Raw genomic sequence first — 26,901 nt, 5'->3', positions numbered from 1 at the left:
GCCAGGGGACCAGCTGGCACAGAACACCCATTCGCCAAGCTGGCCGACGAGGCCGTCCTAGACGGATCAAGAATGGGCAGAGGCTGAAGGTAGAGGTTTTCTTTTTATATATACAAGACACATTAATCCATTAAATTTGAGGACACAGTACAAAAAAAAACACTTCAACTAATCTGACAATGCTGTTCATATTCATGACGCCATTTTTTGTTGTTGTTTTGTTTCCTAATAATAAAGAAGGAGACTCAGGGCTGTTGGGCTGATATATATTTGGGGGTCCCCCCTCCCCACCTCACCCATCCACCACCAGGGTGAATAGGAGGAGGAAAAGGCAGGCAGGGCCCACAGCAAAGTTTCATAATCTTGAATGCAAGGGGGTAGGAGAGGAAAGGGGGAAAAAAAAAAAGAAAATACAAATCCTATAATACATACAACAGAGTGGGGATGGTATGGGAACGGGACAGACATGAAGCTGAGGCATGGGGCAGGCCGCTGGGGGTGGGGGGCAGCGGACCCCCCCATTCCTTTCTTTGATGCTGTTTCCGTAGTTGCCAGGCTGAGAAGCCCTCTCAGAAGATGGGACCGGGAGAAGAAGAGGGTCAGGGCCTCAGTTCGCCCCCCAGCTGTAGCTGTTGTAGGCAGACTTGTTGGTCTGGGGCTTCTGCGGGATGGAGCTGGTCTGGCTACGTTGCCCGCTGCCCGTCTGCAGGGAATGGGACGATGAGGAGGAAAAAGGGGTCTAGTTAGTGGGACAAATCTGACATCTTCAGATGGAGATCTGGAAACTGTCTTGCTCTCCCATTCCCCCTGCTTAGAAACTACTCCGAAGTTTACTTCCCAACCCCAGACAACCTGGTGTGCAGAGCTGCTAGAGCACCCGTGATAGGTCGAACAGCATTTTCAACCTTTCAACAGGGCAGCAGTGTAAAGACGGCAGGCTACCTTCTGAAGACAAGACAGTGAATGAGTCCTACCCACTTTCAATCCCACCGTCTCCCCCCACCCCCACCTACACTGCTCTGAGAAAAGGCTACTCTCTCTAAAGAGAATTATGGCCTCTTGGAGAGGAGTGACCAAACGGTGATTTCACTGATCCCAAGAATACCTGAAGTCGGGAGGCTTTCTCTGAGAGCCAGGAAGCCCTTATCCCGGCTCCCCAGCCACCTATGATGGAGGAGAGGTCACCTGTACTACCGCCACAGCTCCCCACCCCTACCACACAGCAGCGCTGAGAGCCCATTGCAGGCAAGGTAGGAGAGACAGTCTGAGGCCCCAGGCTCCAGAGGCTGCCCCAAGAATCCTTTCCATGCCAGTAACCAAGTGTTTCCAGAGTCAGGGAAGGGCAGAGAGAAAAAAAGAGGGCACTGGGGAGGGGAGGACAAGAGAGGGACGGGAGGCCAGAGAGCTCAGCAAGGTGTCTGTGTTCGTGTGTCCTGATCTGTGACCGTGCAGCCTTTTCAAGTTCCCTGAGGCTGTGGAGGTGAAATGGGGGCTGGAAAGGAGTGGGTTCAAGCACACCATCATTCAGTTTCATTACCTGCTCCTCCTGCTGGCGCTGGCAACAGAGAACCATCTGCAAATATGGTAGCTGAGGCAGAACCAGGATATATGGAAAATAAAGGGACAAACTTTGACAATAGAACTCCACCATTAGAAGGGAAAGCTACAATGTCAGGGAAGGGGGGAGGCTGGGAGAGGTCAGAGGGTAGGTGTGACCCAGGTCTGATGGGATGGGGGCAGCTGTGCTACAGGAGGTAGAGGAGAAAGGTACCAAAGGAACAGGGCAAAGGAGGTTTGAGCCTGACCCCTTCTCTGACCTCTCCTCAGCCGTGGCTGGTGTTCTGTGCGCTTGTGTCTGTGTGTGCTGTGTGCCCATGGCTGGCGCTGGGAGGGGTGGGTGAAGGTGGTGCTGAGGAAGGGTAAGAAGAGGAAAGGGGGGCAGTTTTAAGGGACAGGAAGGAAGAGGAAGGGAAAGGAGAGGGGAGGGCTGTTACCTGGCCATCCTGCTGCAGGTGATGATGGAGGATCTGGGAGTGCGGCTGCTGATGGGGGGTCAGGATGTGCATAAAGGGGGCAGGCGGGTACGCAGCAGCTGTGGCCGGATTGATGGGCCCCCCACTTCCTAGGGCTGAAGGCAAGTTGAAGGAGGCAGCAGGAGTACCGGAATGAAAACCTTGTTTCTCAAAGGACTGCTATGCAGGGGGATGGAGAGACAGTAAAAGGGGTCAGCAAACCAATCCCTGGAGTTTCTGAGCCCAAGCCCCCCACCACCAAGACCCGTACGCGTCTGCAGAGGAGCCCTGCACCTGGTGCCCAGTGCTCGGGTCTGTCTCCGCTCAGAGAAGGACTCGCTGTCTCTGACTCCTGTTTCTCACACACAACACAGGGGTGCTCCTGACTTCCAGCTGTCAGGACCGCAGGAGAAGATGGCTGTGAGTGTGCCCTGTGACTCTACTGTCGCCCCACCCTGCAGCCGGGCCCATCCGCGGCAAGGCTCTTGGCTAGGAAGGACGTGCTCCAGCACACCTCCTCTAACATCCCGTGCTTCAAACAGTACTTCCTGCTCCTTGTTCGTACAGAGAACGGAGCGAACCAGTCTCCCTTCATTCCACATCGTTCCCTTGGAAAGTCGCAAGAAGACTGGCAGTGGGTAAACAAAGTCAGGACAGCAACACAGGGGGTCCCACAACACACCACCGCGACCTGCCACACCTCATCGTCCTGTCACACTTCTCTGGTTTTTTCTCAGAGGGTTAGATTTCAACTTCTTTGAGAAACTGCCCTCCAGAGACCATTCATCTAGGGTTGGTTTCTGGGCCCCTGTCAGGGTCGTGCTTGCTCACTGAACTTCTGTCACTGCCACGCCACCTCCTCTCTGTCCGTATCTTTCCACTTCTCTCCAGAGCTAGGCACCTACCTGGGTTTTGGAGTACACAGAACCCGAGATATCTGGCACGCCCGTGTTACTGGAGGTGACTGATACACCTGGGGGAGGAGCAAACAGACAGGAGGATTAGCTCAGCTGGCCGCAGGCCCCTCTCCCGGCGAGGAGATGACGCGCAGCCTTTCTAGCTACCGCTCTGCCAGGGAAGTCTGGTCTGTTTTTCCAGCTCAGGTCAGTCCTGAGGGAGAAGAGCTCATGACCCAAATCTCTTGCCCTTTCCAGGTATGTACTGAGTATGTGTGTCAGAAAGCAAGGCAGCTGCTTTTTGTGGGGCAAGGAAACCTAGCCAAACCCCACTAACATACTTTTCAAAACACTTTTGTGCCAAAGCCCAAAAAGAAATGGATTGAACTTTTAACGTCCATTTCAAATCAACCCACCCAGACTCCACTCAGTCCTGCTCCTGGAAGACAGGTAGTCTGGGCTCTTTCTGTTCATGAAGAGACACTTTTGGGCTCAGGATCCGTGCTTTCACAGCATAAAGTAAGAGCTGGAGGAGCAGTCCAGGCCAACCCCAAAAGCAGGGCGCATGCTCGGAGTCTCTGCTCCCCTGGCCCAGCTTCTCCAGTCTTGGCTCTTCTAGGCTGGGTACTTACAACTTAACGAGCGGACACTGAGGTGCATTTCCAGCTAAGAAATTTAAGCCTAAGCATGGGGGGTGGGGGTGGGGGAGGTTAGGAAGGTGGTGGCGTAGGCCATCTCCTATGGTCTACGTGGAACACAAAATCCGACATCATTTTCAACTTGAGCTGCTCCGTGGACACAGGCTCTGACCCGTGCTCCCAACAACCTGCGTGCTTCCCGCCGAAGAGCTCCCTACTACTACCAGTACCACTTCAAGGAAAGCAGAGCAGTACCACTCCTCATTTTAATTTCTACTCCTGACACTGAAGTACACACACTGTACCCTTGGGAATGGGGCCACGGGTCAGGCGACAGGAAGAAGCCATCAGATAAAATCAGTGAGCATCTTACGAGAGAAGTTTTATGCCAAGATGTGAGGAAAAATAACTCAAATGTAAAGCACACTTTTAAAGATACATTCAATCTCATCACAGGAGATAATTTAAATAATCTTCAGAAAAACCTTTCAGCCTGTATCCTTGGACCCTTCTCTCCTGCTGTGAGGGGCACTTCGATGCAAGAGTTTGTTTAGAACCACTGTGCTTACGTGACCAAACCACAAATTCCCCCCCAGAACCCCGATCCTCCCGATGCCAAGGACAAAGGCAGCCCTCAAAGGTTAAGCCCTCCTTGGAGAGCTACTGCAGGACCTTCCTAACACAAGTGGCACCTTAACCTGGAAAGCCCTCCCAGAGCACAAGTCAAAAGGTACAGAACTACAGAAACTGAGCATGAGAAGATACTGCGATCTCCAGAGCAGCAACTCTATATTCAAAGGCACTGAGGTAAAAGAAAAGGACCATAAAGGGACTAACGGGGGTAGTCTGGCCCCCTCCTCTTCAAACCCCACGTGCCCATGTACACATCATGGGTAATGAATGTAACTTCAACAACAGTGCGTTTACGGAAAAGGCTACGCCACCGAGGTTTGTGTGGAAGGGGCTGAGAGTGCGGTGGGACAAGAGTACTAACATTTTTGAGGGAAATCAGAGACAATGACTGATCTTTACTGCAGAGGCTCAAAACCTTGCAGACGCCCAGGATTACCCCATACTGGATGAGAGGAACAGCCACCTTGTTTCTCAAGCTGGGTGGGAGGGAGGAATTTAGATTGCCAGCAACCGCCCCCCTCCGCTCTCCCCACACCTGGCCTCGTTCTTTCCAGAGGCTGGACTAGCTGAAATCCAGCTTCTGGTCCTGAGACTCAGTCTGGGTATTGGCTGAAGGGACTGGAGATACGGACAAGAGAACACTCTACTAGCCCTGAGAGTCTGAGTGCGAGCACGAGACAGACCAGGCGCTGGCTTCTCCACTTACCCTTCACCAGTTACGAGAAAGCTCCTCAGAGTTCTCTTGCCTTCCTTCCAACAGCCCACGCCCCGTCTACCCCCCGCCAACTCCCAAGCAGTGGTGACCACACTGACATGACGTGGACAGCACGGAGAAGCAAGAACCAACGTCTCCCAGCACGGCAGCCCCTGGGAGGTGCGGTCACACTCACAGGAAAAATCACTCCAGAGGGCTGGGAACAAATACGAAGGGAGTGGAGTATCTGGGTTTCCAATTAAGCAAGGATGGTGTTCACGCCATACAAGTGAACTCTGTAGCGGCTGGACTGAGGGGTAAGAATTTCCCCAGTCAAGGAGAGGTCCAAGCAAACCTCTCGCGCACATGCGCAGCCACACCCACAAGCGCAGAACAACGCTAATCCGCCATCCCTGGGAAGCCTTATGGGGTCGAAGCGTAAGAACAATGTTGCCGCTAGCCAGCTTCACAGCGGCAGTCCTCAACCGGCGGTCACTAAAGACTTCTCACACCTCCACCAGCCACCTGGCCTGGGGCCTTGGAAGCCACTTCCCTAAAGCAGCTCTGAACGCCACGTCTTCCGCCTTTCACCGAGGCAGGACACTGCAAGCTGTTTCTGGCCTTTCCCTCTGCCTACGTCAGAGGCAAGGGGGAGAGCTGGGTGGAAACGTGAAGGAGCTGGAGTAAGCAGGGAGCGTCAGGGATTTTCTACAAAATCGCTTTCTTTCCCAGTCAGTCAAAGGGCTGGAAACTGAAGGCCGCTTCCCCTCTCCCACCTTAATACAATCACCATGGCGGGAAGCTAACGGTTCTTACTCTTTGGCTATGCTGGTTTGATCAAAAAGGCCCCCCTCCACCCTTCATCCACAGCACAACATTGGCTCCTGGTGTCCAGAAAGACATGCACGGAAAGAACGCCAGAGTTAGCTAAAGAAATACCACAGTTTATTGAAGACTACAAATGTTGTGTTACAAGGTGAAACTACATGCCTTCCAGAAATCAAAAGCGACAGCAGGTGTGCATTGAGGCTTCGGAGGGGCTGCGCCGCTTGAACTCGAAATGGGTCAGACAGGGCCAGACACATGGGGGAGAGGGAAACGGGGGAAGGGCAAGTTCAAAGCCCAGAAGGTATCCACCAATCATTTCCCCCAAGCCACGCAGGCCATGGCCTCAGCTCAGCAGGCTCTCCTCAGTGGTCTGGTTTCTGAAACAAGACTTCAGTGCAAATTTATACACACACACAAAACACAGCCCCCAGCCTTGGGCCAAATTAGCTCTCTGCCGTCCAGAAATGCTTGTAAGGGGGTGGATATTTTCTTCCTAAAAGGAATCAAATACATAAAAATAAATGAATTTAGAGGTTGATGAGGAATGGGATGATAAGAGCCCTCTGTGGGGTTGGGAACTGGGGGTGCTCAAAAGACTGTTGTGGCAGATTTCTGAAATCTTAAGGGGAATAAAAATGCGGTATGCCATTCTTTAATATTATCAATCACCTACCTCTTAAAATTCTTGAATCTGGTCCAGCTAAAACTTAAATCTAATGTTCTCAGAATGGGGCCACTCCAAGTGAGAAAGCTTACAATCGTCCCCTCCAAGGATCACGGTGCACCTTGCTTGGTAAGAGGGGCAGCCACAAGGAGTGGGGTGCCTCAGGATTTCTCCAGGTTAAATCCAGACTCATTCCAAGTTGCTCCAACACAGTTCAAAGGTCTGCCTGGCTAGTGGTTGCTAGATCTATTGCCCCCTGTGTTCAGCTCAGCTTCCCAATCACCGAGAAGCTCGGACGACCGACCCACCTGGAGCCCACACAGGGGTGAAGCGCACAGAGGCAGCTCCATCCCAATCACCATGACAGCACAGCTCAGAATTCGGAAAAACCCTCGATCCCAACTCCCTGCGACTCCAACGAGCTCCTCCCTGTGTCTGTCTACAAGTCACTGAAGAAAGTGCATGAAGCCGCTACAGAAGGGGCGCAGACATCAGGTACGGGGGCCGGGGCTGGACTAGTTATCGGTGCGGCCAGTGCCCGTGCAGAGGATCCCCGCCTTTCCCTCCTGCCATCAGATGTGTGCACAGACTTTGCCAAAGAGATCAGCCATACAAAGGAGGGATCTGAAGGTCCTACTCTCCCTCTGTTGGGCACTTGTATCCCATGCTTTCTCTCCACATCCTGGGTTTCCCAGCTAAGGAACGGAGAGGGGCTGCGTGAAAAAAGGAGGGAAAAGCAAACCCACCCAAGTCTGCCGTCCAGCAAGCACCTCGCCTTCCGTGCTACCTACCGGTACTGGACACTCTAGCGCTCACTTCCACTGACGTCTCCGTGACACCTTGGGGCCCCTTGCCCTGCCTCCCCCGCAGTTTAGGCCAGCCAACACAGTAACAGGCAACACATGCCCCGGGCTATTCCCATTATGAGTGCTGGACACATGCTCTTCCGTCAAGCCCCTCAGCTGCTGCTGCTCGGACAGACACCCCCATCAGTCGCACAGGAAACTGCAGAGCCGCTAGCAGCATGCCTCAGCAGCCCCGTCTCTCGAGCACATCTTGCTCCCTGAAACTCACTCAGTCACGTCCTGCAGAAACCACGGACAGCCAGGGTCAAGGGGCGCTTACCAGTGTTGTATCCGTGAGACCCATATCCGCTTGGCTGCTGGAAAGGGGCGGCCGATGCGTTCACACTGACATTCACACCATGCTGCTTGGAAGAGGTAGGAGCCACCTGAAGACAAAAGGGCTAGAAATGAGGGCACGTGGTGGCCGAGAACCATCCCCTCACTGTGTCCTACTCCAGGGACTGGGCATTCAGATGCCTACCATCCTGAGATAGGCTGGCCAGTCTGCTTAGTGAAATGGGCTCCCTACAGAGCTTTATAAAATCTACCAGTGAAGTCAAGAAATGGTAGTTCGGAGGAAGGGAAAGGGGCAAGTTGCCGCAAGGAATGAAGACAGTCTAGGGGACAAAGCCCTATGGGGTCACATCTCCTATCCCCTTTAGATAATTCTAAGAATAGGTAACCTTCATCCCAATACCACCAATTCTAGCCCCACTCCCTCTGCCAGGCCAGCAATAGGCCAGAAGAGGAAATGTTTCTCCTCGCACATTATTAAAAAGTCATCCAGCCTTGAAGGCAGCTAGGCTAGTGCCCGGGGGCTGGGATTCACCACCACCGCATGGAAAGATCAAGCCCAGGTACTCACAGGGAACACAGCAGGCCCATACTGGAAGGTGCTGGGGAGGCCCGGAACCCCTGTGTAGTACGGCAGGCTGGTGTAACTGTAGCCAGGAGGCAGCGCCGGGTTCAGGAATGTCTGCTGCGTGGTGTGGTGAGTCTGAGTCTGGTTCTGTTGGGGCTGGGCCAAGGTTGTGGCCGGGGCCGGGGAGGAGGCATCCCCACGGCCAAACTTTGTGAGGTCACCTATGACAGGAGAGACTAAATGGACCTACTGCTTTTTTCACTCCCAACTCCAGAAGACCCTGACCCAGGACAATTAAAAGTTCAATTCTTCAAATTAAGTTTCTTTATGGCAACATTTATCACTGCCAAGTGCACGCTCAGCACGGTGCTAAGTCAAGCCAAACGTCGGCTGCCTGTGCAATTCTGTGGGAGACAGACCCCGAGAACAAAGCTCCTGCATGATTTCTCTGCCCAGCCCACTCCTATCCCTTCATCCTCCCCCCCCCCCCTTCCTGCCTTCCCCTGCTTCCCCTCCACGAGGAACACTCCATGCTGGACTGAGAACACAGTAACGGGGCAGGAAAAAAGCTAGGTCGAAGAGGACGACAGGTCAGGCATAAAAAGAAGCATCATGGCCTAGGCAAGGCACTGAGACTGCCACTGTGAGCAGGGACAGGAGCGGAGAGGAGCAGAGAAAGGCCAGTCCAAGCACTCCACTTCTGGGAAAGACTGGAGAAGAGCAGGGAAAACTAAGTCAAGATGTCACCCGGAACCACTGGGAGACAGCGAAGTAAGACGAGAAGGAAATGTCCACCTTCTGCAGCATTCCAGATCCACCCACCCTGATTCATCACATCCATTCTATACCTTCTGCCAAAGGTCTTAATTAAAGCGAAAACTGGGGTCCTTCTTACAGTCCCCCCCCCCCTATTAATCAGGTTTCTGCCACCAATCCCAACACACTCTCCCTTCATTCGGCCCCATACCAGCCATACCAGAGTAAGGGTTGCTGGCCAGGCTACCATCCCTCCCAGTCAGCGGAGTGGTGGGCGTGGGAAATGGGATGCTGTAGTAATCCTAGAAGAGAGAAATCAAAGAGCAGACACTCAATGCCACTCAGTCCCCAGCAGGAGTAACAACAGAGGGTGAGAAGCACAATGTTGGGAGTGCTGCAATTTCCCCAGCCACCGATTCAGCTGGTTAGAGCTGGCACCAACTCCAAGTTACTCTCGCATACACTGTCCCCCTCGCCTGGCCACAGGCACAGTCAGACAAGGTCTACGGGTATGCCCACCAGGAAACACATCAAGGCCATCGGAACCAAGGATACACTCAGACCTTCACGTATATACCTAACAGTCTACTACTTCTGGAAAAGAGACTGCCGTCTGTAAATCAAAACACCTGACGCATACAGAAAAAGCACCCAGAAAGCTCCCAAGTACTCTGAGATATGGATCACATTAAAATTTGTTCACTTCAAAGAAATCCCAACTGATTAAAAAACAAAAAGTTACCTTCAGTTAAAACCACTTCCAAAGTCCCTGTGTTCTAACAGAGCCTGAGAATCAGAGTCTGTGTGTGGACATGCAGGCTGGGGAAGAGCTAAGCCTGTGACTTATGAACTGAACCCCTCCACGGTAAGGTGAAGATCTCGTTCTTTTCCTAAGCTCTACACACGTACTCACCAAGGGAAATCTGGTCTGAAGCATCTGTAAGTCATCATAACCATAAACTTGTGGCTGCAAGATAAAAGCGTGTTACAGTATTAACAGCAACTGTTACCACAGGAGCAGCCCAAGGTGCTAAGAAACATGGTAAGTCATTCTTAGGAATAATACGACACAGATTAGTTCTTTCAGTTTCCTTCAAGAGGAAAGAAGTAAACTACAAAAAGATTAAGTGATGTACGAAAGGTTTTCAGACTCTCTTTAAACTATAAGCCACACTGATTCAACCAGGCCACCTGCCCAGGCAGTGAGACAGACAGGAGCTACGTGGGAGTGGCCGGCTTCACTCTCTATCCCACCAGTCTTTGTCACCCCTTCGAAAACATGGGTTAAGATTTATCTCTTTCAGAAAGGTTTCACATTTTACTCTTTATTTTCTCTAATGTATGGATACTAAGGTGGTATGTTTATTGTTAAAAAGTGTAAGGGAGGGGCCCAGGTGGCTGAGTCATTTAAGCGTGTCTTTGGCTCCGGCTCCCTGCTCTGCAGGAAGCCTGCTTCTCCCTCTCCCACTCCCCATGGCTTGTGTCCCCTCTCTCTTGCTGTCAAATAAATAAATAAAATCTTTAAAAAAAAAAAAAGAAGTGTAGGGGTGCCTGAGTGACACAGTTAGGCATCCGTTCAACTCAGTTTTGGGTTGGTTTGTGATCTCGGGGTCGTGAGACTGAGCCCTATGTTGGGCTCCGTGCTCAGCACTCAATCTCCGTAAGATTCTCTCTCTGCCCTTCCCACTCATGCATTCTCCCTCTCAAATAAATAAATACATCTTAAAAAAAAAAAAGTATAAAACATTACTGGATGTTTCCTCTGTATGATATTTACCTGGACGCTCTGAGGAGCAAAACACGTGTCTTTTTAAACATTTCAAAATAAACACCCTTCATCTTAACAGGCACCACATCCACAAATTTGACAGAAGAAACAGCAGGGGGAAAAGCTACCGCTGTCTGTCGCTCTCAGATCGTCCCAGATCAGGTCAGAGAACTCTAGCTGGCTGGTCAGGGCCAGCAAAGACCCTCCAAGACATGACATCAATCCAACCAGAGAAAATAGTTCTCAGAGAATCTGAAAGGGACGGACTGCAGACGGACTCTCTGGCCTTTAGATTCAGAGGCTGAGAGTCCATGTTTCATAGACAAAATACAAAACAGGAGAAATGGCCTCAGTTTATCCCTTCCTCTCTAGAAACGATTAGTTCTTCCCAAACGACAAAGATTAAAAACCTGTCTGCTTACACATGACAACTCGTTCATTCGGTATTTACTCAGAGGCTCCCCCTGAAGCCACAGCCGCCAAGAGCAGCCACCCCGTCTTTGTCGTCTGCAGAAAGTACTTCCGTCTCACTTACCGGGTAGGCATGTAACAGCCCCGGAGCCATAATGTACGGATTAGGCAACAACGGCGGGACCCCTGGAGGGAGGTTGGGAGGAGCTTTTCCTAGAAAGAGAAATCACTTTTACCCTGTCACACATTCACTTCTCGTCCCTGTCCCAGAGCAGCGCCAACCACCCTCTACCTGAAGTTGTAGCAACCGAGCTCCGAGTTGAGGCTGTGACGGTGGAGTTGCTGCTGAGCCCCAGGCCCAAGCTGCTGCCGCTGCTGAGACTGGAGGAGACACTGGCCACAGGCGGAGGCGCAGAAACCGTGCTGGATGTGGTGGAGAAAGTGCTGGAGGAAGAATGGAGGTTCGCCTCACTGTCCACGCTTGTGTGCTTAAAAAAGGGGGAGCGGTGGAAGACAGGACAAAACAGTGATTAGCAAAACGGGCCAGGAGTGCAGCTGCCCAATTAAAAAGGCTGAGGCCGGGGCGCCTGGGTGGCTCAGTGGGTTAAGCCTTTGCCTTCAGCGCAGGTCATGATCCCACAGTTCTGAGGTCGAGCCCCGCATTGGGCTCTGCTCAGCAGGGAGCCTGCTTTCCCCTGTCTGCCTGCCTCTCTGCCTCCTTGTGATCTCTGTCAAATAAATAAAGAAAATCGGGGCGCCTGGGTGGCTCAGTGGGTTAAAGCCTCTGCCTTCGGCTCAGGTCATGATCCCAGGGTCCTGGGATCGAGCCCCGCATCGGGCTCTCTGCTCGGCGGGGAGCCTGCTTTCTCCTCTCTCTCTCTCTCTGCCTGCCTCTCTGCCTATTTGTGATCTCTGTCTGTCAAATAAACAAATAAAAAATCTTAAAAAAAAAAAAAAAGAAAGAAAGAAAGAAAGAAAGAAAGAAAGAAAATCTTAAAAAAAAAAAAAAAAGGCTGTGGCTGAATCCTGGGTGCCCTCTGCCAAAGGAGTTACCCTCTAGCTACCCATTTCCCAAGACTCGTCAGGCAGGGGTGGCTAACAGCAGACCCACTGCACATCACCCTCGTCAGAGGCAGCAGAGTAAGCGGGGACCAACACCCCAGAAACCAGTGCTGGTTGGCCAATGAACTGTTCAAGTCAAAGAAATACATCCCAGTCTTCCCTCCCACATTCTCCTTCACTAGTTCAGCAAGTTCTGATGAATCTGTGTCTAAGGAAAAAGAGACTTTGAAGGAAGACTCAGCGCTCATCGTCTTCCCCCAGGTTCCTGGCAAACCAGACATCTTTGCCCAGAATGCAACTTCCTTACCCTATCAGCCTAATTCCACAAATGGTTGCTCTAAATCACAAGACTAAAATTAACGATTTGATCCAAAGCTTGATGCCCAGACTCACACGGATGATTTTCAGCAGTCATGTGTGGCATATCCCAGACCAAGGAATGACAACAGCCAGAATGGGAAAGGGACATTCTTTTTTTTTTTTTTTTTTTAATTTATTTGACAGAGAGAGCACAAGTAGACAGAGAAGCAGGCAGAGAGAGAGAGGGAAGCAGACTCCCTGCTGAGCAGGGAGCCCGATGCGGGACTCGATCCCAGGACCCTGAGATCATGACCTGAGCCAAAGGCAGCGGCTTAACCCACTGAGCCACCCAGGCGCCCCGGAAAGGGACATTCTTACAGCACTTGTCAGAGCACACAAAGTCCCACCCACCTCAGTGCTAAGAAACAAACAAAAAGTCACATAGAGACTCAGGAGTCAGGGATCCTGGCTCAGTGGGTTAAGCCTCTGCCCCTGGCTCAGGTCATGATATCAGGGTCCTGGGATCGAGCCCTGCATTGGGCTCTCTGCTCAGCAGGGAGCCTACATACCCCTCTCTCTGCCTGCCTCTCTGCCCTACTTGTAATCTCTTTCTCTGTCAAATAGACAAAATCTTAAAAAAAAAAAAAAAAAAAAGACTCAGGGGGTTTGGGGAACTGGCCCACAGCTCTGTAGCACCTATGGATTCTCCTGCTTCTGCCATCCCCTGAAGAGATTTCCAAGAATCCTTCTTAAGAAGTGTTAAGAAAACCACACTTCCTCTTCTGCAGTATCACACTTACCAGAAGAGTAGATGTAGAAGTGCGCCCAGAAGATGTGGATGATGAAAGGGTGTTCTGCTGCGTGGCTAAGGGGCTGCAAAGAGGAGGCCGCCATCAGCCACACTGCTGTGGTTACGGGACCCGGAGCATGCGGCAGGAACAGGGGTGAGGAGAGGAGGTGAATACAGGGCCAAGGAGACCTGAGATCACGGGGAGCGCAGTGACCAGCCCAAAGGAGGAAGCAGACACAGCGAGAGCGGCTGCTGAGAAGGGAGGACAGGCCTCCTCTGCTTCTACTTCCCGTAGCTTTCAGGTCGTCCACCTCGCTAATGTGGCCCCTGCCAGGCAGCAGGGAGAGCTGAGGCAGAGAGCTCTGTTCCTGCTCCGCACAATCCCAACGTCCAGCGCAACCCAAATCACCTGCTGTGTTGCGTGGTGGTAGCATTTGGACTCTCCTCGCCATGGCTCAAGCCACCCAAGGAGGATGAGTGCTGAGTGGCTGTTGTCAGTAAGGAAGCTGCAGACACCGTTTCGCTGAGAGGGGGGAGGCCCGAAGTAGAAGGTGAGTCAGATTTCACTGCAGCGCCTGTAGCACCTGGAAATAAAGAATAAATAATTCACCTCGTCAGAGGAAAGGAGTGTCTATGAGAAGTAAAGAGACGACTCCTAGTCATGGGAGTCCCAGGCTGTCCCCAAGCTAAGAGTGTGAGTTATTTAATAATGGACTCCGTGTGTTTAGGTAACCCCCTCTCCCTCTCTCTCTCTTTTTAGATTCTAAGCATTTCAGGGCACTGATCTCATTTATGCAATTAAGGGAACCAAGGGTATTATCACTATTCTAAAACAGAGAAACTGGAAACTTAAGTTTGTTTGGTATTAAATAGCAAGGCAGAACCAAATCAAGACTATGACCAAGGCCAGGGCTCTTCTCACTACAATCCAAGAAAAGCAAAAAATGCTGAGGGGGAGGAAAAACACTACAACATAGAGGAAAAGGCCTGAAGAACACTCACCTTCAACAGATTGCGTGGTCTGTAACTGCGGGGCCTGCACGGAGCTGAAGCCATTCTGGTACAAAAACAACAGAGGAGTAAGAAGCAAGCTCAAGTAGACAGGCCCAGTCAGCACTGACTCAGCTTAATTTCCACGAACAAATCTTTCAGAGAATTCTGCAAGCTGACCGAAGAATTAACGTAATGTGGACTATCCCAACAGAATGACAAGAATTTAAAATGGAACGAAAACAAGGTACGCCAATCCCGTGTGACCCACGGCGGCAGAAGGCAACCGCCAACCTGCTTGAGACACCCCAAACCCAGAAGAGACACAGCAAAGGCCTAAGTCTAGGGCCCCAGGGGAGGACGGGGAAGTCCGACAGTGCAGCCAAACCAGCCAGTGTGCTGGCTGCATCTGACCATCACTCCACAGTACCTCTGGGACATGCTGTCCCCGCACTGGGCCAAGACACAGCAAGGTGTCTAGTGGTACACACCCAGAAGTCTAGAACTCAGATCTTCCCAGAAAAACCATTTTTTGACACTGATTCTACTACAAAGAATGAATCTTTACTGCAAAGAGAATGGTTTCTGGCTCTGAATATCTAGGCTTGCTGAAAAGTTTTTAATATCACCAACCACAGAAATGTGCTTTTTCCAACTTCTCAATCTGCACTTCTGAGGTATCCCAGCACCATTTATCAAGAAGTAAAACTCTAACACTGAAGACACTCTCCCCAATATTGTCCTAACCACAGCCCAGGGACTTGTAAAGCCACTACCTTTGCCTGAGTCAGGTCCTTTTGGGGTGATGAGGAGATGGAGCTGGGGTACCGTCGAGTCTGTGTGGACCTCTGTTCATACAGAGGACCCTGAGCATTATTTTGGGAGGTATAGGTTGTCGACTGAATTGGACCGCTCTGATAACCGGACTCCTGACTCTGGTTAGATGAAATTGTGGATGAAGATTCACTGTGGGGAATGCAGAAGGAAAATCTCAGAGAAATGAAGCAGAACAGATCCACTGATACGAAGGAAATAGTGGAGATCTTCTACTAGGGTAATCTGATAACAGGCAAAATGAAAACCTCCAGAAACAGATTAAAAAACCAATCTTTTCCTGACAATAGGCATTTCCACATCCTATATAATCAGGGGTGTAAACTGAAACACCTACCCCATGTTCTGCTGTTACGGGAAAAAGAGAAAAAAGCAGAAAGGATGGACCACTCCCGATCCCTCCGAAACACCCTCACAGGAAACCTAAGCACGAGGAAAGTCATCTTTTGCTCATATTCATTTTAAGGAACTCTGACCTCCTGGCTCTCTCAGAAACCCTATTACATATAAGGTTACTGGTAAAACTCTCCTGAGAAGAACTTTTAAAATATTCACATGCATCAATGGCAATGATGATTCAACAGATTAGGCTAGAGCCTAACACCACTGTCCTTAAATTCGAAGGACTAAGGAAAACGGCCGAGTCCCAGAAAGTCCTCCAGATCTGCTGTTGCTTCTGCTGGCTCTCCCACGTGGTTATCGGAGGAGGCAGGAAAGGTTCCATTTAACTTATGTGATATATCAATGCTCCATCTTTTCTAGGAAGCCAGAGATACACCCTTCTTAGGCACAAGGCACACAGCAAAGGACCAAATGTGTCAGAGGCATTGTGAGCCAGATAGCAAGGTCCTCCTGCTAAAGGTGTCACACACAGCTCTCAAGAACTGGGACGCCTGGGTGGCTCAGTTGGTTAAGTGGCTGCCTTCGGCTCAGGTCATGATCCCAGTGTCCTGGGATCGAGTCCCACATCGGGCTCCTTGCTCAGCGGGGAGCCTGCTTCTCCCTCTGCCTCTGCCTGCCCCTCTGTCTGCCTGTGCTCACTCTCTGACAAATAAATAAAATCTTTAAAAAAAAAAAAAAAAAAAAAAAAGAACTGGGCGCAGCCACTCTAGTACCCAAGGGGCATCGCTCCACCTGTTCCGAGTTAGAGACAACACTGGTAACGGTATTTTGAAATACTTAGTGAAATGCTATGATCAGACACTTTTACTTTTCCTTCATTCAGCCAGAGGCTCAGTCTCTTACGAATTAAAGGAATCAGCCCAAGACTCAGAAAAAGTAGGAAAAGCCCTATTAAAAAAGTCTTATGATTGATGTGTCCTCTACCTGGCCGTGCTGGTATAGAGGCTGCTGGGAGCCTGGCTTGAAGAGGCGCTCGTGGTGGGGGCGGACTCGTAATCAGAAAGGACGGGCTCTGACCCAAACTGCAAAGCCCCGAACTGCAGGTTCAGCCCTGAGATATCTGCCGAGCCAGGCATCTCCACAGCCAGAGCCGGGATCTACAGAGAGAAGGGAAGGGTTTCAGTACAACTGTACGTGACACTAACGACGACGACGAACCTCTGCTTCCAATCTGCACTCTCCCCTTATAATCTCAGTTCCCCAACCCCATACCTGTCCTGCCCTAAGATGACACCCATCTCACAGCTCAGCTACCTTTGAAGTCAAGGAGGCCTTTTTCTTCTGTTGTTTCAATTTCTGCTGAGCCGGCTGAGGGCTAGAGGACTGGTTGTCTGAAGAGCCAGGAGACATTTGCGGGGCCGAGGTGGGTTTACTCGGCAGAGGAGAAGAGGGGGGTGGAGGTGCGGTGGTGGAGGTAACCACTGCCGGTGGCTTCTCCTGAAGAAACACCTCCATCATGGTTGAAGACGGGGTGAAAGCCTGGCGTTTGGTAAAGGGGCTGTGTACGGTTGAATCATTTGGGTTCTTCAAATCTGTATGAAGAAACGCAGTATGTGTGAGACCAGACATGCTGATAAACCTCAAACACATGCTACTTTCCTACTCTAAAAAGCAGAAGACAAGACCCTCAACATTCAGTACCTCATATAAACAGGCTCTCTTTTTAGGGCTTACCCTCATTTCTGAAAGTGACAACCACTGGATCACACCTGTTCTAAGTTTAGCCCAATCAAGCCAGCACGACGACCCTGCCTCTGTAAGATAGGATCTAGGAGCTGTCCATATTGAGAATGTAAGGTCCTAAAACGGCCAAGTCCATGAACCTTCTCAAAGGCAATGTGTTATTTTCATACACTAAAAACCAATCTAGGGAGAATCCAAAAACCCCCAAATCAACTGAAGACTGCAACTATGTATGTGTCTAATTTTAATAAAGACATCGTAAGCCTCAACTTTTTTCTATTTCCTAGCTTTCTGAACTCAGCCTGTCTGACTAGGGGAAGATCAGTAGGGGATACTAGCCAGCTGGCTGCCCCACTGCCCTTCTGACTTCAAGACATATCCTCCACCCTTGACTCCTGCCAGCGCCTGGCACTCATACTCCCATGCTTAAAGAATTCAAGTCACTTTCCATTCTCCTCACCGTACTGCACCAGCGATGGGGACTGTGAGGCAGAGCCTATGTCCCAAGAGGAGGTGGTGGTGGTTCCAGACTGCGAATGCTGTGCCGCCAACTGGGCCAAGGCCTGAGCCGTCTTGAACTGCTCCAAGAACTGCGAGCCTGTAGTGCTGCCACCTTTGGCTTCACCAACATCACCAAATCCTTTCCCTAACATGCTCACCTGTAGAGGAACACAGAGATGAAAGAAATCCACAGCAAGCAAATATGTTCACTACTCAGAAAGACACTTCTCTACAGCGAGAGCCAGTGGAGATCAGACAAGCAAAGAATGTCACCAGACTGAGTACACAGTCTCTGCAGTCAGACTGCTCAGGTTCAAATCCTGGCTATAGAATCATGGAAAACTCATTTGTAACTTCTCTGACCTCATTTTCCTCACCTGAAGATAGAAATAAGAATAGTACTGCATAAAGCTGTAGGAGGATTAAACAAGTAATGTACATAAAAACGCCTTTAGGGGCGCCCGGGTGGCTCAGCCACTAAGCATCTGCCTTCAGCTCAAGTCATGATCCCAGGATTCTGGATTGAGCCCCATGTCAGGCTCCCTGCTCAACAGGAAGCCTGCCTCTCCCCACTCCCCGTGCTTATGTTCCCTGTTTCTCTGTCAAACACATAAATAAAAATCTTAAAAAAAAAAAAAAGGCATTTAATACGTGCATGGCACATAATAAGCACTCAAAAAAATGAGAGCCATTAAAATTTACGCCATCACTTCCTCCTCAGGGATAAAGATCTAATGACTAGGGGCGCCTGGGTGGCTCAGTTGTTAAGCGTCTGCCTTCGGCTCAGGTCATAATCCCAAGGTCCTGGGATCGAGCCCGTCAGGCTCCCTGCTCAGCAGGAAGCCCGCTTCTCCCTCTCCCACTCCCTCTGTTCGTGTTCCCTCTTTCGGTGTCTCTGTCAAATGAATAAACAAAAATCTTTAAAAAAGAATTTAACATCTAAAGACTAAAAGGAATTTTTTTCCTTTTAGTTCTGAATCAACAGTATGTGATTATTTAATTAATATGAAGGTTAACATAAAATTTCACTTTAGGGTTAATGTCCTAGTCCCTTCCACTGAACAGCTGAAAGTTAACAGGAATGAACCGGAGCCTCAGCGCCACGTTGCTCCCACAGGAGCCGAGGGAGAGGAGCTGAGGGCCTGTCAAAATGTCTGCACTGGACAATCAACTAACAAGTCAGTGTGATTTGTTTGGTCTGTATGTATCCAAGTTCTATAGGGTAACCATGAAAAACAAAGCAAAATTTATTCTTAAGGCTGTGGGGAGATTTTCCCCACTCCCTACTCCTGGGTAAGCCGACCAGGCTCACCCAGATGAAGCATGTGGCCTTGACTACTTTAAAACACCTTCAAGGAGGGGTGCCTGGGTGGCTCAGTCATTGGGTATCTGCCTTCGGCTCAGGTCATGATTTCAGGGTCCTGGGATCGAGCCCCTTGTTGGGGTCCCTGCTTGGTGGGAAGCCTGCTTCTCCCTTTCCCAATCCCCCTGCTTCTGTTCCCTCTCTCAATGTCTCTCTGTCAAATAAATAAATAAATAAAATCTTTTAAAACACCTTCAAGGAGATTTAGAATCTGGTTTTCTTTAGGTTCTCACCCAACCATTCCATCCTGATCAACACTAAGCAGTGCTTTTTTATTTTTTATTTTTTTTAAGATTTTATTTATTTATTTGACAGACAGAGATTACAAGTAGGCAGAAAGGCAGGTAGAGAGGGAGGAAGGGAAGCAGACTTCCCGCTGAGCAGAGAGCCCAATGCGGGGCTCGATCCCAGGACCCTGGGATCATGCCCTGAGTGGAAGGCAGAGGCTTTAACCCACTGAGCCACCCAGGTGCACCCCCCCCCTTTTTTTAAAGATTTATCTGAGAGCGAGCATGTACACCTGAGTGGTGCAGAGGGAGAGAATCCCAAGCAAATTCCCTACTGAGCACAGAGCCCAATGCAGGGCTCAATCTCTCCACCCCAAGGTCACAACCTCAGCCAAAACCAAAAGGGACACTTAACTGAGCCACCTAGTTGCCCCTGAGCAGTGCTTTCTTACACAAAACCAATCTGTCCAACCCAAGGTAAGACATTTTTCCCATTATAGTCTATCTCGCAAGATTATACAAACAAAAACAAAACACCAGAAGTCGAGTTAAAAGTATGGGCTTGTGGCAAAGAGATGATCGCATGTAGCAATGATGATCAGAAACAGTCCCCGAGTGCAGACCTTTACATTAAAGGCACAGCACCTGAGGTAATGTTCACATATCACACATGACAATGGGGACCTCCTATATTATTTACATATATTAAATTTTAAGGGAAATTAATCCTCTAATATTTACTCTTAATAGGTAAGAAAATGAATAGCATACTGACCAATACAGCTAACGAGAAGAACACAGTATTGACTGGTATTTTTATTTAGTTTAACATCGTTTAACATCATGTGACACATTAAACAGACTACCAGGATAAATGAAATATGCTGAAAAGTTATTTTTCATACCAGAGTTTGAATTAGGTTGTACATCTTTACAATCCAGATATTAAAAAGGCAATTAAAAGAGAGAATGCATCACCACATTTTCCCACCATATAGCTCAGGGATTGGTGTTATTTCCTTAACTTTATGACTTTTGTCTCTAATGTTTTTCTTTCGATTTTACTTACTTATTTCTTGAGAGAAGGAGAGAGCGTGAACATACGCATACACGCATATGCGAACGAGCTCCAGCAGGCCCCCCGCTGAGCAGGGAGCCTGATGTGGGACTCGATCCCAGGACCCTGGGATCACCACTTGAGCTGAAGGCAGATGCTTAATGGACTGAGCCACCCAAGCGTTCTTCATTCTCCCTTTTTCTTTAATCCCAATGCTCTGCTGCCTGTCCCTTCTGCCCCACCTTTCCTCACCTGCCACCTTTCATATATGTCAGAACATCAATCACCAAATTACTACTAACACGCACACAAAAAGTTTTAGACAGTAGTTAAAAACGGACAGTTCTGGATTAGAGGCTAGCTCAGCAGTTTTCTATCTCAAGTAATTACTATAATCCTACTACTGGAAAAATAAAATTATATGCACACATATGGTCTCTTAGCTCTTACAACTATAATATCCCTCCACCAAAAAAGATACAGATAGGAGGGGAAAAGCAAACAGAAAAAAAGTATTTCTTAAGATTTGTTGACTATAAAAAAAATTGGTCAACGCCCCCGTGATCTCCTTTTTGCTGTAAATAAAGTTTCCTTTATGTGACAACACCCCCCCCCAAAAATTGGTTCACCACCTTTCTTTAGATTAAATGATTCCTTTACTATAACTAGTGACCTTAAGTCTTTTAACTGGATCAGCAAGTCACATGCCATGAGCGCTCTAAGCATTAATGAACAATACCACGACCACTCCAAACCTGCACAGCCCTTATTCATCTTACTTTGTCTTTCCACAGCTCAGTAAGGCAGGCAAAGCAATTACTCTCAACCCTGCTTACAGAGAAAAGGATTAACAGTAAGCAGAAATAGTCACAAAAACTTCAAGTTTTTGGAAGCCTAGCTCAGAAATGTCTGGCTTAAACAAATTTATGTGGCAACTCTGTTCTATCAAAAAATAGGGAGGGATGCCTGGGTGGCTCAGTCAGTTAAGCATGTGCCTTCAGCTCAGGTCATGATCCTGAGGTCCTGGGATCCAGCCCCACCAAAGGCTCCCTGCTCAGCAGGAGTCAGCTTCTCCCTCTCCCTCTGCTGCTCCTCCTGCTTGTGCTCTGTCAAATGAATAAATAAAATCTTAAAAAAAAAAAAAAAAAGAAAGAAAAGAAGGAAGGAAGGAAGAAATAGGGAAGCACTACAACCTCCCATCAAAGTTTAATTAGAATTAAAGAAGGATTAAAGTTCGATGTCATGTTTTTCTCTTAAGAGCAAGTAACATCCAGCACAGCGAGTATTCGGTAACTGAGCACACTCATTTCTAGAAAAGACTCCGTGCGTCCAAAACTAAGTCCTCCTCTGGGGGCGCCCCTATTACCCAATTCTACATCTCTACACCCAAGGTTGCTTAGAGGGCAAAAGGGGATGTTTTACCCTGCCCCAAACCTGTCATCAGAAGGCAGTACTGCGCGTGTGTGCTGGGGTCGGCAGGAAAGTGTGGCTGGAAGACACCATGTCTCCTACTTACCATGCTGTGATGAGAAAACGTGTTTCCGGAAGCAGGCTGGGTTATGGCACTCTGCTTTGAATTACTGAACACCAGAGGCTGGGCCAGAGAAGGAGCCTGAGATGGATCCAAATTGGATGAGTCATTCTCCACTGAAGACGGTGTCTTCCCCAACAAAACAGCAAGGTCAATTCTAGTGGGGACATGCGACATCGTGATGAATAATGACAGAATGTTCCAGCATTCCCCAACTCACAATTCGGACTACGGTTAGATCAAAATGAAGCCCTCATCAATAACACAAAGACCTGAAATACTTCATCTACCAAAGTAATTGGTGTGTAAGAGCCCCTGTAGGATCCAGCTGTGTGCCAATGGTGTTGTCAACCATAATGTCAAATATTCCAATTTAGTGAAATCAATTTAAGGAAAGTGCAAATGTTAGTTTTAATAGCAGCTTGATTATTTAGGCCAAAACTTTACAATTCTTTAGCCAATATTTTAATACTGAATACCTGTCATTAGTAGTACCTAATACATAAAAACATATACTAGAACACTGGCATCTTCTTCAAATGTCTCTGGAATCCTTCCCCCAGTTTTTATAAAATTCCCAAAGTTAATGTGGTATAATAAAAATACCTATAGTTTGGTTTTGTCTTCAGTTCTTGACAGAGAGCTCCTAAAACCCTTAAAATTTCCAGAATATCTTGTTATTCATAATAAATCTCTTTATTCTTACTTTTATTAGAGAGAATTTTTTAAAGATTTTATTTACTTGAGAGACAGAGAGAGAGAGACAGAACAAGTGGTGGGGAAGGGCAGAGGGAAAAGAGGAGACTCCCTGCTCATCAGGGAGCCTGACGCAGGGCTCAATCCCAGGACCTGGAGATAATGACCTGGGCCAAAGGCAGATGCTTAACCGACTGAGCCACCCAGGCACCCCGTAATGAGCCTCTTTCAACAAAAGTTTACAATATTGAGGTTACTCAGTTCAGGAGCCCCCCCACAGAGCTTCAGGAAGGGGGCGGCCACCAGCAACACCAGGAAGGGGACTAAAGGGTTACATCTTTCAGCCCCAGCACTCTCTACCCACTCTTAGGGTTGGAAGCTGGGGACTGCCTTTAATAGCCAATGGCTTAATCAATCGGGCCTATTTAAGTAACAAAACTTGGGAGGTTTTGTGTCCCACCCCATGCCCTGCCATATCAACTCTTCCATTTGGCTTTTTTTCCTGAGTACTGGTTCTAACAAACCAATGATGGCAAGGAACCTCTTCCCTGAGTTCTGTGAGTCATGTTAGCGGATTACTGAACTTAAGAAGGAGGCTGTAAGAATTCCCAAATTTGTTGTCAGCCAGGCAGAAGCGTATGGGTACCCTGGGCACCCATTTGCAGTTGACCTCTGAAGCAAGGCGGTCTTATGGGATAAAGGCATCTACTAGGCTGTGTGCAACTCTAGATAGTATCAGAATTGAACTGAATTACTGAATAGCTGTAGGTGGTGTCAAAGAGTTGAAGAACTGGTGTCAGAAAAACAATACACATCACCTCTGGGGGTAATGGCCTCAACACCTATTTCTAGTGCAATTCGGGACTTTCTGAGTCAACAGCTATCATACCTAGGTCTAGAAATAATCTAAGAGGACTTCTGGGGATAAAAATATTCCTGGTAAGTGTTTCTTCCTCTACTGACCCCAATACTTTAGGGATCAAATTCAAAAAAGTTCATTAGCCAGATCCTACAGTAAAAATGATCGCTTTACTCAGTAGGCTCAGTAGACAAAAATCTTAATTATAAAGCAAGAGAAGAAGCTACTAAACAGCTCTGCAAACTCAAATAAATGAAAACATTTCCATGTTTAATTTTACCTTACTACCAGTCAAGTTGTATCATACAAAATTTTAATTCAGATTGACCTATGTAATTAAAGAAGCTATTCTGGAGAAAAACATCCTTAAAATTGTAATATATGGATTTCCATTTAGTAGATCAACTCCTGTAAACCTATCAATCAACTAAAGAGGAACCTGGTATGCTCTGGTTACCATTACTACCAACACTATAGGAGCGTATGAAGGCCCAGTGCTACTCTTCCTTAGAGCTTTCACCAGGCCCCTCCGGAAAAAGATGCTGAACTTTACCACACACTTGCCTCTGACCAGCAGTGATTGTCACATTCTCCGCAGGCAGAGGCACTGAAGACACATTAGAGGCCGTGAAGATCTTGGTCTCTGACAGCTGTAAAACAGAGGGATTAGTCACTCCTGGTGTTAGGTGGGCTACAGTCAGAAATCTGGCATAAATACGGGGAATTTAACACCAAGGAAAACGGAAAACCCTCAGAAGAGAGGACCACCTACCCAGAGGAACCCTACCTGGACTGACCTCCACGCACCTTCTAGACAGGCTCAGTGATTTTATCAAAAGAGAGGGTAAAATCAAGAAACCCAATAAAATATAGTGGAGTCACATGATATGCACACCAAACTTACAAAAACCTGAATACACATGCTATACAAAAAAGAGAGAAAACCTTTTTATACCTTCCCGATCAGAGTTCCCAACTCCCACATTGACCCAAACCAAATTTTAACTTCCACTCATCCTCTCAAAGAAAGGTTACAGCCAAGACAAAGACAGAAATAAAAGAAATTAAGTTCCTAGCTTTTGAGCAGTAAGGGCCCAAATACTGGTGAATTAAGGTCTTTTCAGGGATAATTTCAACAATATGCAATTTTTGCCTTAATGGTGACTTTATTACACCTAGTCTTTGCAGTGTAGGTAAGCAATTGTAGGAATAACTCATTCTAACTATTCAAAACTTGATTTGGTTTTGTTTTCACATTTTGATTAAAATCTCTTCTCTAAAAACAGGGAATCTACTCCCCCAAATATAGCATTTTCTGAAAGTTGCTTAACAGATAAGCCAAATCTTAGAAAGTATTCACAAGGCAATAATCACCCTCTTATGCTGGTGCATCTGAAATGTTAAGAACTCAGGCCTGGCAAACCAGGACAGTCTGACCGATTACCCTCTCGCTACATAAGCTGTCTTGCCTGAACACACACAAGTACAGGAAAGTAGAATGAAAAATGTTAAAACAGGAGTTAATCCATGATCACTGAAAAGTAGAATTGACAACAAAAGCTTGACTGTGACCAAGAATCTGAAAAATTCTTTTTCTCAGGTACTACTCCGGTGAATTCACAGCTTGTTTGGTGCCACGTTTACGCCACCCACGTACGAGGTTTCCAGGTTGAGTCAAGATGGACGACAGCCGGATCTATCTATTCATCTCAATTACAAAGCTGGGCTTCAAGTAAATAAAAGGGTTCCAGAACCAACCAGATTGTAAACCTGAAGATGTGGTACGGTCCCTTTCTCTTTGTACCCACCTCTAAGCCAATCCCAGGACCATACACCAATGCCTGAATGTGAACCAAACAACAGAACTGGCTCCAGCACCACGTGCCGCCAGCGGCTGCTACTCAGCGCACCACCTGCCTGACTCCCTTTCTGGTGCCCTACCCAACCACCATCTCTTCCTGGGATAAATCCGACAATCAGATATTGGACTTACACAGGTGCACTTGCCCTTTCCATAGTCTGGTTCCACAGAGTCCTGTTCATCCCCAGTCTCCTTCATATAACATATGTGAAATGTTCTGGCTCAGAACACTATTTTGGATGTAAAAGTTTTGGGTCAGAATCTTAAGGGTGAATTTTGAGGGGTAGAAACATACCCATTTTCTATCCCTAAACACCACTTAGGGATAGAAAGCACTAGTGAGGAATAACCCGGGAATACCTACATCTTCATTCCAATCTTCAGTTCCCCATTCCTCTGTTGCAGTCCTCCAAGCACCTGGCAATAAAGGAAAAAAAAAACAAACAACAGTGAAGTAATTTTAAGTGGCAGTGCAAGACATGTGCAAAAAACACTAACGTATTAACATTTTGGCAGCCAAAAGTGTAGCCAGATTTTAGTAATCAGAAGGGATTCCTAGGCTCCAGAAGGAGAAAAAGACTATTTAGGAAGTGATACCTCAGAATACGAGGGTTTTAATAAGATTATGATTTCACACCTACTTTCTGGTTTTGTCACATAGTTTTAACAGTAAAGGCAGTGGGGGTGCGGGAGCCAGGGGACAACAGACCCAATGCTCCAGGCAAACTCTTACACCCTTCAGCCCTTTGACTTAGTGGTCAATTCAAGTAAAATGGCAGCAGCCAATTTAGACGAGAACTACACCTGCTCATCCAGTAGGAGACAACTCTGGGGGTCTGGAGAAAACAGCAGTGAGAAGGAACACAACGGCTGCCACAGGCTAGCGGGACGGCAGTGAAGAAGGACCAGCGTCCAAACTAAGGGGATGGACAACTATCTGCTATAGGAACTCAATTTAAAAATGTATACTCAGTAGCAGTCAAGTTTATAGATTTCGCTGGACTAATTATAAGAAACCCTCATGGGTCTTGCTCTTTTCAAAAGACACTGGCCAAAATGGAGAAATTAAATGTGCATTAGTTATTATCCTAATCCTAATCCTACAAAGTGTGGCATCTAACCCAAGGGATCTGTGAAGACAATACAGGTGTACACTCTCCTCACGGTGGTAAAAATGAAGTCAGGATAGTTTCTATAGGAAACGGCCATCAACAATCAAACCACCTTCCACATCCCCCTTATTTTGCTTCATGTATACATAGATCCTCGGAAAGGGAAACTGTTCTGTGAGAGCCAGGATTCTTCCCTTCAACAAGGACCACAGTAAGAAATAGCCTGCCTATAGAAAAGGACAAGAACACTCTTTATTTTCTTCTCTAAAACAAGAGTACATTTTAACTCTTAAAGCCTTTTTTCCAAATGGAGAAACCCTCTTAAAAGAACAGAAGTCTGGCATTCAGGTATTTCACTGTCACTGAAGAGAAATATTCTAAACCTACAAAACCCATCTGGAGTTCTTCTAGGGCTGCCTGGCTGAGTCAGTAGATCATGTGACTCCTGATGTGGGGGTCGTGCGTCCAAGCCCCACCCTACATATGGAGACTACTTCAAAATAAAATCTTAAAAAAAAAAAAAAATTCTTAACTTTTAATAATGAAAGAACCTCATTTCCTAGAGAAAAAGATGTTCACTGTAATACCCCTCTCAGAGCGTTGTAACTGGACCAGGGAAATTCCAA

General features: G+C 47.9%; 1 protein-coding gene and 1 non-coding gene across 2 annotated transcripts in view; both read right to left on the bottom strand.

Annotated features, from left to right (window-relative positions):
• Positions 1-252: 252 nt before the first annotated feature.
• The window catches only part of UBAP2L (ubiquitin associated protein 2 like), a 41,879-nt gene continuing 15,230 nt past the window's right edge, over positions 253-26,901 (bottom strand). Inside the window, 22 exon segments of the mRNA XM_032845204.1 lie at positions 253-531; positions 533-612; positions 614-703; positions 1,538-1,588; positions 1,995-2,192; positions 2,918-2,985; positions 7,491-7,596; positions 8,076-8,293; positions 9,049-9,130; positions 9,742-9,795; positions 11,132-11,220; positions 11,300-11,495; positions 13,170-13,242; positions 13,569-13,743; positions 14,162-14,216; positions 14,926-15,115; positions 16,310-16,482; positions 16,640-16,917; positions 17,529-17,727; positions 21,733-21,904; positions 23,867-23,952; positions 25,528-25,580. Of these exon segments, the coding sequence (XP_032701095.1) occupies positions 420-531; positions 533-612; positions 614-703; positions 1,538-1,588; positions 1,995-2,192; positions 2,918-2,985; positions 7,491-7,596; positions 8,076-8,293; positions 9,049-9,130; positions 9,742-9,795; positions 11,132-11,220; positions 11,300-11,495; positions 13,170-13,242; positions 13,569-13,743; positions 14,162-14,216; positions 14,926-15,115; positions 16,310-16,482; positions 16,640-16,917; positions 17,529-17,727; positions 21,733-21,904; positions 23,867-23,952; positions 25,528-25,580 (2,798 nt within the window). The 3' untranslated portion in view covers positions 253-419.
• LOC116859715 lies at positions 9,209-9,345 on the bottom strand. The gene has a single exon (XR_004381201.1). It is a non-coding gene; the product is annotated as a small nucleolar RNA SNORA58 (small nucleolar RNA).

Source organism: Lontra canadensis, unplaced genomic scaffold (assembly GCF_010015895.1).
Source record: "Lontra canadensis isolate GAN:19392208 unplaced genomic scaffold, GSC_riverotter_1.0 scaffold160, whole genome shotgun sequence".
NCBI classification, from domain to species: Eukaryota; Metazoa; Chordata; class Mammalia; order Carnivora; family Mustelidae; genus Lontra; species Lontra canadensis.
This window is presented reverse-complemented; position numbering and strand designations above follow the sequence as displayed.